This window comes from Taudactylus pleione, unplaced genomic scaffold (assembly GCF_031769625.1).
Source record: "Taudactylus pleione unplaced genomic scaffold, aTauple2 ptg000407l, whole genome shotgun sequence".
Taxonomy (NCBI): domain Eukaryota; kingdom Metazoa; phylum Chordata; class Amphibia; order Anura; family Myobatrachidae; genus Taudactylus; species Taudactylus pleione.
In genome coordinates this window covers 707,319-720,515 of record NW_028284809.1, presented here as the reverse complement: position 1 = coordinate 720,515, position 13,197 = coordinate 707,319, and the positions used below count along the sequence as shown (strand labels likewise).

Genomic DNA, 13,197 nt, shown 5'->3' with positions numbered 1-13,197 from the left:
CCACATCCCTCACATTCCCATCATATACTGTAATGTATCACTGACAGGCAGAGCCGGATTTAGATATCATGGGGCCCTAAGCAAGATATCAGTTTGGGGCCCCACTCCCTCAACTGCATACAATTTTACACACAGCCCGCATAACCAGACACACACGGCCCCCATAACCACACACACACGGCCCCCATAGCCGCACACACACGGCCCCCATAGCCGCACACACACACACACGGCCCCCATAGACGCACACACACACACACGGCCCCGATAGACGCACACACACACACACGGCCCCGATAGACGCACACACACACACGGCCCCGATAGACGCACACACACACACGGCCCCCATAGACGCACACACACACACGGCCCCCATAGACGCACACACACACACACACGGCCCCCATAGACGCACACACACACACACACGGCCCCCATAGCCGCACACACACACACGGCCCCCATAGACGCACACACACGGCCCCCATAGACGCACACACACACAGCCCCCATAGCCGCACACACGGCCCCCATAGCCGCACACACACACACGGCCCCCATAGACGCACACACACACACACACACGGCCCCCATAGACGCACACACACGGCCCCCATAGCCGCACACACACACACACACACACACGGCCCCCATAGACGCACACACAGACACGGCCCCCATAGCCGCACACACACACGGCCCCCATAGCCGCACACACACACACACCGCCCCCATAGACGCACACACACACACGGCCCCCATAGACGCACACACACACACGGCCCCCGTAGACGCACACACGGCCCCCATAGACGCACACACACACACGGCCCCCATAGCCGCACACACACACACACGGCCCCCGTAGACGCACACACAGACACGGCCCCCATAGACGCACACACAGACACGGCCCCCATAGCCATATACACACACACGGCCCCCATAGCCATATACACAAACTGAAAAACTGGTTAAGTAGAACTCCGGCGCACACACAGTATCTGCCCAATCCCACTCACCAAAATCCTGCCCAATCAGGTGAAACACTAATACATAACAATAATAGGAAAGGGGATCAAAAGCGATACATACAGATAATCTCAAATAGGTGGATGGTACCAAACCAAGAATAGTCCAAAATTCAAGAGAAGGTTTCCAAAAAGTCAATCTGAACGATACCTTCCTCTCTTCTCAAAATGACTCTATAATGTGAGGGATTAATATGCAATGGAATGAGAAAAAAAGAAGAGGCACACAATGTGAAGTACTGATGAGTAAATGAATAAATATATCCCCCTGTGTTGATCGTGGAAATGGTGTTTATATAGTTCCCACATGTACAAAAGTGAAAGGGACTCGCCACCAATATCTTCCAAAATTTTAGCGTACCAATAACTCACACAAGTGGTATGGCAACAAAACACATAATGGTTCCTTTGGAAGGAAAACACCTTTAAATGGTTACACACCTCATATGATTTACTTTGGACTATTATTGGTTTGCTACAATCCACCTATTTGAGATTATCTGTATGTATGGCCTTTGATCCCCTTTCCTATTATTGTTATATATACACAAACTGGCCTAAAGCTACACACAAATACTTCCCCACAGACACACACAGCCACAGACATCCCTTACTGACAGATAGCATTTTCTGACACAGATATCTTACTGACACAGATACAAACACACTTACTGACACACCTTTCTAACAAAAACACTTACTGACACACACTTATTGACACAGACACCACTTACTAACACACTTACCTACACATACACCTATTACTGACACAAACACACTTTCTAACAGATACCGCTTACTGACATAGACACACTTACCTACACAGACACCTCTTACTGATACAGATGCCACTTACTGACGCACACTTATTGACAGATACCACATACTGAAACCCTTACTGACACCACTTATTGGCACATTATTATTAATACTTACTGACAGATACCCCTTACTGACACAGACACAACTTACTGACCCTTACTGACACACACACTTACTGACACACACACTTATTCATTTATTATGCATTCACACAGTACAAGAAAACACACAACCATAGTTCCTACCTATGGCAGGGATTTTTCTAGGGCTGCGGGCTCCCAGTGCGAAAAGTCAAAATGCCCCCCACCCGGCACTAATATAAGGGGAGTAGTATCATGGAAGGAGACTGGTTTCATTGAAAGGAGTGTGTGACCTCAAATGAAAGGACTTCTTTATGAATAAATTATCATCAGCCCCCCCCAGGGAAAAAAAACCCACATTGCTCCACACAGAGAATATAACATTGTTCCCCTAATTACAGCTGCCATCCTCCTCCCCCTCCAAGGAAGTGGCTGACAGCCTGACAAGTGGATTACCTGTGCTCACCTTGATTCCAGAAAAGTGTGAGCATCCTAGGAGGAGCTGGCACAGCGAACGTATTCAAAGCACAAGCAGCAGGCGGCCGGCCGGCGGCTGCGTGACATCATCGCCCCGCTTAACGGGTGGGCCGATCCTGACTAAAGGTTTTGCAATGACAAGCGGGCGGCTGATCGGGCCGCTTGTCATTGTGCAGTAGTGGTTAGGCAGTGGGCCAGGAAGTTTTCCTGTTTTTGTATTAGAAGTTACAAGCCCCAGCGTGTCTATGCGGCCCAAAAACTCACCTGCACTCCCCTCCCATCCCAAACACTGCAAAGTAGGCTACAGTGCAGAAACTGTGTGTGGGGAGCAGGGCTGGTCCGTGTGACGTCATGATGTCACGCGGTGTGCTGCTCTGGGGAGATTTTACAGAGGCACACATAGCAACAGAATTCCGACTACATACCATGGCATCTAGTTTTGTGAGGCCCGGCCACGGGCCCCAGGCAGCCGCTTATGTTGCATTGTGGCAAATCCGCCCCTGCTGACACGCACCAGACCAGGGGTGGCCAACCTATCACAGGCAAAGAGCCAAAAAATATCTGTAGTCAAGTTAAAGAGCCGATATCATGCGCACACCGAAGGCAAAAATGGGGCATGGTCTAGCTGTCACAGCGCCATGCCCCATCTGCGCACGCCATTTGTTTGACACAGGAGCATGACCTTGTGTCAAACCACTGTAGTAGTGCCCATTATGCAATGCTTCCTGTAGCTGTGCCCATTATGCAGTGCCCCCTGTAGTAGTGCCCATTATGCAGTGCTCCCTGTAGTAGTGCCCATTATGCAGTGCCCCCTGTAGTAGTGCCCATTATGCAGTGCTCCCTGTAGTAGTGCCCATTATGCAGTGCTCCCTGTAGTAGTGCCCATTATGCAGTGCTCCCTGTAGTAGTGCCCATTATGCAGTGCCCCCTGTAGTAGTGCCCATTATGCAGTGCCCCCTGTAGTAGTGCCCAATATGCAGTGCCCCCTGTAGTTGTGCCCCTTATGCAGTGCCCCCAGTAGTAGTGCCCATTACGCAGTGCCCCCTGTAGTAGTGCCCATTATGCAGTGCCCCCTGTAGTTGTGCCATTATGCAGTGCCCCCTGTAGTAGTGCCCATTATGCAGTGCCCCCTGTAGTTGTGCCCATTATGCAGTGCTCCCTGTAGCAGTGCCCATTATGCAGTGATCCCTGTAGCAGTGCCCATTATGCAGTGCCCCCTGTAGTAGTGCCCATTATGCACTGCTCCCTGTAGCAGTGCCCCTTATGCAGTGCCCCCTGTAGTTGTGCCCATTATGCATTGCTCCCTGAAGTAGTGCCCATTATGCAGTGCTCCCTGTAGTAGTGCCCATTATGCAGTGCTCCCTGTAGTAGTGCCCATTATGCAGTGCTCCCTGTAGTAGTGCCCATTATGCAGTGCTCCCTGTAGTAGTGCCCCTTATGCGGTGCCCCCTGTAGTTGTGCCCATTATGCATTGCTCCCTGTAGTTGTGCCCATTATGCAGTGCCCCCTGTAGTAGTGCCCATTATGCAGTGCTCCCTGTAGTAGTGCCCCTTATGCAGTGCCCCCTGTAGTTGTGCCCATTATGCAGTGCTCCCTGTAGTAGTGCCCATTATGCAGTGCCCCCTGTAGTTGTGCCTATTATGCAGTGCTCCCTGTAGTAGTGCCCATTATGCAGTGCTCCCTGTAGTAGTGCCCATTATCCAGTGCTCCCTGTAGTAGTGCCCATTATGCAGTGCTCCCTGTAGTAGTGCCCATTATGCAGTGCTCCCTGTAGTAGTGCCCATTATGCAGTGCTCCCTGTAGTAGTGCCCATTATGCAGTGCTCCCTGTAGTAGTGCCCATTATGCAGTGCTCCATGTAGTTGTGCCCATTATGCATTGCTCCCTGTAGTAGTGCCCATTATGCAGTGCCCCCTGTAGTAGTGCCCAATATGCAGTGCCCCCTGTAGTTGTGCCCAATATGCAGTGCCCCCTGTAGTTGTGCCCCTTATGCAGTGCCCCCTGTAGTTGTGCCCCTTATGCAGTGCCCCCTGTAGTAGTGCCCATTATGCAGTGCCCCCTGTAGTAGTGCCCATTATGCAGTGCTCCCTGTAGTAGTGCCCATTATGCAGTGCTCCCTGTAGTTGGGCCCATTATGGATTGCTCTCTGTAGTAGTGCCCATTATGCAGTGCCCCCTGTAGTAGTGCCCAATATGCAGTGCCCCCTGTAGTTGTGCCCCTTATGCAGTGCCCCCTGTAGTAGTGCCCATTATGCAGTGCCCCCTGTAGTAGTGCCCATTATGCAGTGCCCCCTGTAGTTGTGCCATTATGCAGTGCCCCCTGTAGTAGTGCCCATTATGCAGTGCCCCCTGTAGTTGTGCCCCATATGCAGTGCCCTCTGTAGTTGTGCCCCATATGCAGTGCTCCCTGTAGTAGTGCCCATTATGCAGTGCCCCCTGTAGTTGTGCCTATTATGCAGTGCTCCCTGTAGTAGTGCCCATTATGCAGTGCTCCCTGTAGTAGTGCCCATTATCCAGTGCTCCCTGTAGTAGTGCCCATTATGCAGTGCTCCCTGTAGTAGTGCCCATTATGCAGTGCTCCCTGTAGTAGTGCCCATTATGCAGTGCTTCCTGTAGTAGTGCCCATTATGCAGTGCTCCCTGTAGTAGTGCCCATTATGCAGTGCTCCATGTAGTTGTGCCCATTATGCATTGCTCCCTGTAGTAGTGCCCATTATGCAGTGCCCCCTGTAGTAGTGCCCAATATGCAGTGCCCCCTGTAGTTGTGCCCAATATGCAGTGCCCCCTGTAGTTGTGCCCCTTATGCAGTGCCCCCTGTAGTTGTGCCCCTTATGCAGTGCCCCCTGTAGTAGTGCCCATTATGCAGTGCCCCCTGTAGTAGTGCCCATTATGCAGTGCTCCCTGTAGTAGTGCCCATTATGCAGTGCTCCCTGTAGTTGGGCCCATTATGGATTGCTCTCTGTAGTAGTGCCCATTATGCAGTGCCCCCTGTAGTAGTGCCCAATATGCAGTGCCCCCTGTAGTTGTGCCCCTTATGCAGTGCCCCCTGTAGTAGTGCCCATTATGCAGTGCCCCCTGTAGTAGTGCCCATTATGCAGTGCCCCCTGTAGTTGTGCCATTATGCAGTGCCCCCTGTAGTTGTGCCCCATATGCAGTGCCCCCTGTAGTTGTGCCCCATATGCAGTGCCCTCTGTAGTTGTGCCCCATATGCAGTGCCCTCTGTAGTTGTGCCCTTTATGCAGTGCCCCCTGTAGTTGTGCCCTTTATGCAGTGCCCCCTGTAGTTGTGCCCTTTATGCAGTGCCCCCTGTAGTTGTGCCCATTATGCAGTGCCCACTGTAGTTGTGCCCTATATGCAGTGCCTTCTGTAGTTGTGCCCTTTATGAAGTGCCCCCTGTAGTTGTGCCCTTTATGCAGTGCTTCCTGTGGTAATGCCCCATCATGAAGTCACCCGCGCACTGCATCACTGGGAAGCGCTCGGAGGCTTCTTTAGCCTTTGATCACATCAGAGACCAGTGTTCACAGTTGCAGCGGCCTAGCAATGGCCCCTGTGCCCCCCTTAATCCATCCCCAAAGCCACCACGAGGTCCGAGCAGCATCACAACAAAGAAAGAGCCTCATGCCTCCCCTGCGCTAGCCTCACAGCCTAGTAATTCCTTCTGAGTTTGTTTTTCTTTTTAAATCTTCTTCCCATGTCCCCTTTCTGGCAGATTTGTGGCACTGAGGGCCTGATGCAGACCCGCTCGCGAGCGAAGGACGCTCGCAAGCGGCTTGATGGTGGCCGAATGCGCATGCGCACGACGGAGGGAGCTCCGTCGTGCGCATGCGCGAGACCCGGCGAGCGACGAGGAATTCGTCGCTCGGGGTCTCGCACCAAAGGGGGCATGCTGTCGATGGTGAGTGACAGCACGCCCCCTTTGGTGGGCGTGCCGGGGGCGTGGCTGCCAGATGGAGGCGTTCCCATGGGAACGCCTACTGTCTGAGTCCGGCCCCACTGACATCACTAGTGATGTCAGTGGGAGTGATTTTGGCTCTGATAGAGCCAAAATCACTCCAGGGCTTGCGGTCACCGAAACCCTACCGCAGGGTCTCGTCGCAAGCCCAATGGTCGTGATGGTCTTGACCATCGCGACCATCATCATGGACGCTCGCTATAGCTGTGGGTGGTAACCCACAGCTATGCGAGCGTCCATGAGGCTGCTCCATTTTTAGGTAGGAGGGCCCTGATTCAGAGCGAGCGCTCTGGTCAGAGCGTTTGGCTCTGAATCAGGCCCTGAGTCCGTTTTTAATGATATAAATGTCTTTTATTCTCCTTATTACTTCCCGCACTCTCCAATGCTGTTTAACTCCACGTTGTTTGCATTTCGCTCCTAGGAATGTTGTTTTACACGTGACAGTATTTGTTTAATATATTTGTATAAATGCTCTGTTTGGTCTCTGTGATTTTATCTGAGTAACGTCCCCAGTCTGCAGGCGTCAGCGCTGCTCTCATCTGCTTACACTCCGCCTTTGTAGGGGACAATGGAGGACAGTGCATTGCCGCCTGCTGTGACCGCGGGTAGATGGAGCAGGCAAAGTCAGAAACATGGGGCAGCTTGCTAGCGGTTATGTGGTCATTGGGTTTCAGTCCCATGCCCATTTACATGACCTTGCCCTACTCCCACCCCCACCCAAAAATATGGTGGGCGTTGTATGGACTGAGCAAACTTTACGTGAAAGACGTGTCCAAGTTTCCTGTAAAAGATTAAATAAATAAAAATGTAGGGACTTTTTGTCACTCTTATACGGCAGGGACTGCGTCAGGGTCCCAATCTGCCAGGGACAGCTCTCACCAACCCTGGCTCTGTGCCTAGAATGTAGGGACTAGTGACCGTTATGTAGTGGAAAGTTGTCACTAACCTGTTCCTTCCCACTCTCTTCACAGACAGCTCACCCAATTCCGCACAGCGCCGGCAGCCTCCGCCGTAAGGAATTATTTCTCATTAACATTAACCTATGGCAACTTACTTATGTAATTGTACTTATATTGATGTCATTTTATTTTATTTTTTTTATCTAAAAGGTCTCCGTCACCGGAAATCAACCCTCGATATGAACCCGGTAAGCTTGTATTTCTCTATTACGCCTTGTATCCTGTTACTCCCTATTCCTGAGTAGGATGTGATGTCCAGTGAATGGACTGGACAGCGGACAGCCCAGCCTCATACACAGAGCTCTATGTATCATTAATGATCACAGTGGATGGTTTATACCTTTTGTTATGGCTGCCACTCGTAGTGCTGGTAACTATGACTACATTGCTATTTATCATCGTGGTGTCTACCCGCGGCTTATGGTCTGCCAGCGGTAATCAGTTACACATGCGTGGCAATTAGCTGTGATGCCCACGCCAGAACACTTTTCATTTTTTATTAATATTATATTAAGATAATGAGCACATTGTTTTTTATCTTACTAATTACCATCATGAAGAATAAACTGATTATCGATATACAAAACTATGCCATATATTCACACTTGCCTACTTTTGAAAAAGCATGTCAGGGAGAGTGTGATAGCAACACCTATGAGCGCGGCAGTAAAGTGGGCGTGTACTGCTACATCTGAGAGGCGTGTCATACATGTGATGGGCGTGTACTGCTACATCTGAGAGGCGTGTCATACATGTGATGGGCGTGTACTGCTACATCTGAGAGGCGTGTCATACATGTGATGGGCGTGTACTGCTACATCTGAGAGGCGTGTCATACATGTGATGGGCGTATACTGCTACATCTGAGAGGCGTGTCATACATGTGATGGGCGTGTACTGCTACATCTGAGAGGCATGTCATACATGTGATGGGCATGTACTGCTACATCTGAGAGGCGTGTCATACATGTGATGGGCGTGTACTGCTACATCTGAGAGGCGTGTCATACATGTGATGGGCGTGTACTGCTACATCTGAGAGGCGTGTCATACATGTGATGGGCGTGTACTGCTACATCTGAGAGGCGTGTCATACATGTGATGGGCGTATACTGCTACATCTGAGAGGCGTGTCATACATGTGATGGGCGTGTACTGCTACATCTGAGAGGCATGTCATACATGTGATGGGCATGTACTGCTACATCTGAGAGGCATGTCACACATGTGATGGGCGTGTACTGCTACATCTGAGAGGCGTGTCATACATGTGATGGGCGTGTACTGCCATATCTGAGAGGCATGTCATACATGTGATGGGCGTGTACTGCTACATCTGAGAAGCGTGTCATACATGTGATGGGCGTGTACTGCTACATCTGACAGGCATGTCATACATGTGATGGGCGTGTACTGCTACATCTGAGAGGCGTGTCATACATGTGATGGGCGTGTACTGCTACATCGGAGAGGTGTGTCATACATGTGATGGGCGTGTACTGCTACATCGGAGAGGCGTGTCATACATGTGATGGGCGTGTACTGCTACATCTGAGAGGCGTGTCATACATGTGATGGGCGTGTACTGCTATATCTGAGAGGCGTGTCATACATGTGATGGGCATGTACTGCTACATCGGAGAGGCGTGTCATAAACCTGACTTACACCCAAATGTAAATGAGCCCAAAAGCAGTTAGTTAGATCTATTTGTTGATGAAAACACACTGATACTTTTCAGAAAATGCTCAGCCATAGGGATCACTGGGTCTGATTCAGAGCCGGACGCTATTTGCGCTCGCTCGTCCAGAAAAAGGGTCTGGCTATTTAAATTGACCGTTCGCTCTTTGCGGTCTGTTGACGCCTCTAGGTCTGAACGAGCGAACAAAACATGCAGACGTTTTTTTGTAAAAAATGCCCCCTGGCCGCTCGCATTATACGTCATCTCCGCTATTTATTAGATTAATCGAGTACATCGAAAGGCGAATGAACTGCTCGCTATTCTTGTGGTTGCATTTTCCTACCGCAATCATGCGAGCAGTTCAGGCTAAAAGACACCCCACTGATGTGGTCGATGATGCTGCTTTGTTAATTATGCAAACCCATTAAACGGCCGTTTTGACCGTTTGGCACGCCTGCGTTCGGATCTCCACTCCCCGTTTTCAAGCACCTTCCCCTGTTACCACCCACAAACGCCTCATCCTGTCACTCAAATTAGCAGGCATTCGCTATATTGCGAGCACACGATTTCTGACCGCACTGACTGGTTCGCGCATGCGTACTAAAACCCATACGCATGCGCAGATGTGCGAACATCGCTCGGAACGAACGAGCGGCCGCTTACGAGCGGCTCTGAATCAGGCCCACTGTGCCTTATACACAATGCAGGGAAATAAGACTAATGATCTAATTTCAATGTATATATATCTCTGGTTTTATTTATTTATTTATATATATATATATATATATAATTACATATATATCAGCTTCATAATGGGGGTAAGATGCAATCAGGGAGTCAGGGGGATTGCTGCCATGTCGGGGAGTATACCTGACAATCAGGGAGAGTTGGCAAATATTTATATATTAAACACAAGTTCTGAAATGAACCTCGGGGCCAGGGGCGGTGTACCAGAGGATGGGGACCCGTGTGCAGGCTCTGTGTGGGCCCCTCCCTCTCTCGCTGGCGCCGTTGCGCAAGGTCCCTGGGAGCGGTTTGTCCTTGCTATGTTCACAGTGATTTCTCTACTGTGTATGTACAAACCTCAGGGAAAATGGCGGCAGCACCACGCTTTCTGTGATTTCTGCAGCACCGCACTCCGGAGAGGTAAGTACAGGTTGCGTCTCCCATATCTAAAATACTTGGGACTAGAGGTGTTTTGGATATCGGAATATTCTGTAATTTGGAATATGTACATATCATAATGAGATATCTTTGGATTGGGACCCAAATCTAAGCACATAACGCATTTATGTGTTATATACACCTTATACACACAGCCTGCAGGTCATTTTATACAATATTTTTGAATAATTTTGTTGTGCCTTATACAAAGTTTGTGCACATTGAACCATCAGAAACCAAAGGTATCACTATCTCAGTCCTGCTCAGAAAATTCCGGATTTCAGAATATTTGGATATGGGAGACACAACCTGTATAATGTATAGATGCTGGGAGTACAGTGTGGGGGCACCGAACACCCTGCACCCATTATACTCCACAAAGTCGCAGATTAAGCACAACGATGACAGCTTAAGGAACAAAAATATACATCACCAACCACAATAATAGGACATAAATGTTTGTAGCACCTGATATACAGGACTAAAGTATAATACAATTTTACTAACTCACTATTTTACTGTTTTATTTTTTGTGTCACTTTTTTTATCACGGTTAAGCCAAAGATAAACCCGTTATATCCCATAGTTTGTCACACGTTACTACCACTTATATAGCATGTTATGGAAGATTGTTAAATTGATGCTGTATATACCTTTCCCATGGTCCCTATGTAGCTATTAATTTATTACCCAAACACTGAGTGTTAAACTGCATATTTGTTCTATATTATACTTTTTGACATAAACACATGATGTATACCCACAATAAGTTATCTTGCTACAAACAACAATCTATTTACTTTCTTTTATTATTATTATTATTATTATTACAATTGGAGTTTTTATTAGAGATGTGCAAGGACCACTGTGTTTTGTTTTTTTGCAAAACCATCCCCAAGTGTTTTGATTTGGTTTTGGAGTTCTTACAAATTTGATTAAAAAAACAACTAAAATCATGTAATATGGACCTGTTTCCGTGCAATCCAAAACCCTAGATCCGGTTTTTATATCCAAGTTCCAAACTTATGGGTAGACCTGAGCTGGGACTCGGTTCTACTTGAAACCCCGAAGTGACCAGAGCTGGGACTCGGTTCTACTTGGAATCCCAAAGTGTCCACATCCGAGACTTGGTTCTACTCGGAACCCCAAAGTGATCAGAGTGAGGACTCGGTTCTACTCGGAACCCCAAAGTGATCAGAGTGAGGACTCGGTTCTACTCGGAACCCCAAAGTGACCAGAGCTGGGACTCGGTTCTACTCGGAACCCCAAAGTGACCAGAGCTGGGACTCGGTTCTACTTGGAATCCCAAAGTGTCCACAGCCGAGACTTGGTTCTACTCGGAACCCCAAAGTGATCAGAGTGAGGACTCGGTTCTACTCGGAACCCCAAAGTGATCAGAGTGAGGACTCGGTTCTACTCGGAACCCCAAAGTGATCCGAGCCGGGACTCGCTTCTATTCGGAAGCACAACTGTGCTTGTAATGTGTTTAATTTTATATTTAACATAACATATTTAACATAAAAATTGAGGCCGTTAATCATGCAACACTACTCCAAAGTTATCTTATTCTTAGATGCTCTTGTCATATTACCGTTCCATCCGCCAAAACAATTCAAACCATTATTCCCACCAATACCGTGTTTTATTACGGGACGCCATTTGAAACATTGTAATGATTGTTCTCTAATATAGGATTAAACGTGTACTTTGTCATTTCCCCTCGTAACACATTATCATTGAATGGCTCATTAAAAATTAGCATATACTGTAATAGTGATATAATATACTAATGAATTATATTACTATAGATCACAGGTTCTCAAACTCGGTCCTCAGGACCCCAAAAAGTGCATGTTTTGCTGGTCTCCTCATAGAAACACACGTGAAATAATTATCTCCATCTGTGGATCTTTTAAAATGTGTCAGTGAGTAATGAGTACACCTGTGCACCTGCTGGGTGACCTGGGAAATGTGTCAGTGAGTAATGAGTACACCTGTGCACCTGCTGGATGACCTGGGAAATGTGTCAGTGAGTAATGAGTACACCTGTGCACCTGCTGGGTGACCTGGGAAATGTGTCAGTGAGTAATGAGTACACCTGTGCACCTGCTGGGTGACCTGGGAAATGTGTCAGTAAAGGTGCATACACACACAACGATTTTGTTACCAACGATTTTATGAACGATTTTATGAACGATTTTCTGTCAGATTATCTGTCAGATTTTTTAAAGTGTAATGAACGATTTTTTTGAACTACAAACGATTTTTGCATATTCCCTTAATGAAAATCATTCAGTTGGTCAGTCTGACTGAACTACAAACTACAAACGTGAACGCGCATGAACGATAATCGTTCATCATTTTATCTCAGAAAGTGAACGATTTTTACAACGATTGAACGATAAACGATATCGTTAACGATAATCGTTCAAAAAATCGTTGTGTGTGTATGCACCTTGAGTAACGACTACACCTGTGCACCTGGTGACCTGGGAAATGTGTCAGTGAGTAATGACTACACCTGTGCACCTGGTGACCTGGGAAATGTGTCAGTGAGTAATGACTACACCTGTGCACCTGGTGACCTGGGAAATGTGTCAGTGAGTAATGAATACACCTGTGCACCTGGTGACCTGGGAAATGTGTCAGTGAGTAATGACTACACCTGTGCACCTGGTGACCTGGGAAATGTGTCAGTGAGTAATGAGTACACCTGTGCACCTGGTGACCTGGGAAATGTGTCAGTGAGTAATGAATACACCTGTGCACCTGGTGACCTGGGAAATGTGTCAGTGAGTAATGACTACACCTGTGCACCTGGTGACCTGGGAAATGTGTCAGTGAGTAATGAATACACCTGTGCACCTGGTGACCTGGGAAATGTGTCAGTGAGTAATGACTACACCTGTGCACCTGGTGACCTGGGAAATGTGTCAGTGAGTAATGACTACACCTGTGCACCTGGTGACCTGGGAAATGTGTCAGTGAGTAATGAATACACCTGTGCACCTGGTGACCTGGGAAATGTGTCAG

The 13,197-nt window shown here is 48.2% G+C and overlaps 1 protein-coding gene across 1 annotated transcript in view; it reads left to right on the top strand.

Moving 5' to 3' along the window:
- The window catches only part of LOC148506343 (uncharacterized), a 36,536-nt gene that overhangs the window by 3,310 nt on the left and 20,029 nt on the right, over nucleotides 1-13,197 (top strand). Inside the window, exons 2-3 of the mRNA XM_088446869.1 lie at nucleotides 7,334-7,373; nucleotides 7,472-7,509. Coding sequence (XP_088302995.1) covers nucleotides 7,334-7,373; nucleotides 7,472-7,509 — 78 coding nt within the window. The remainder of the gene's footprint in view (nucleotides 1-7,333; nucleotides 7,374-7,471; nucleotides 7,510-13,197) is intronic.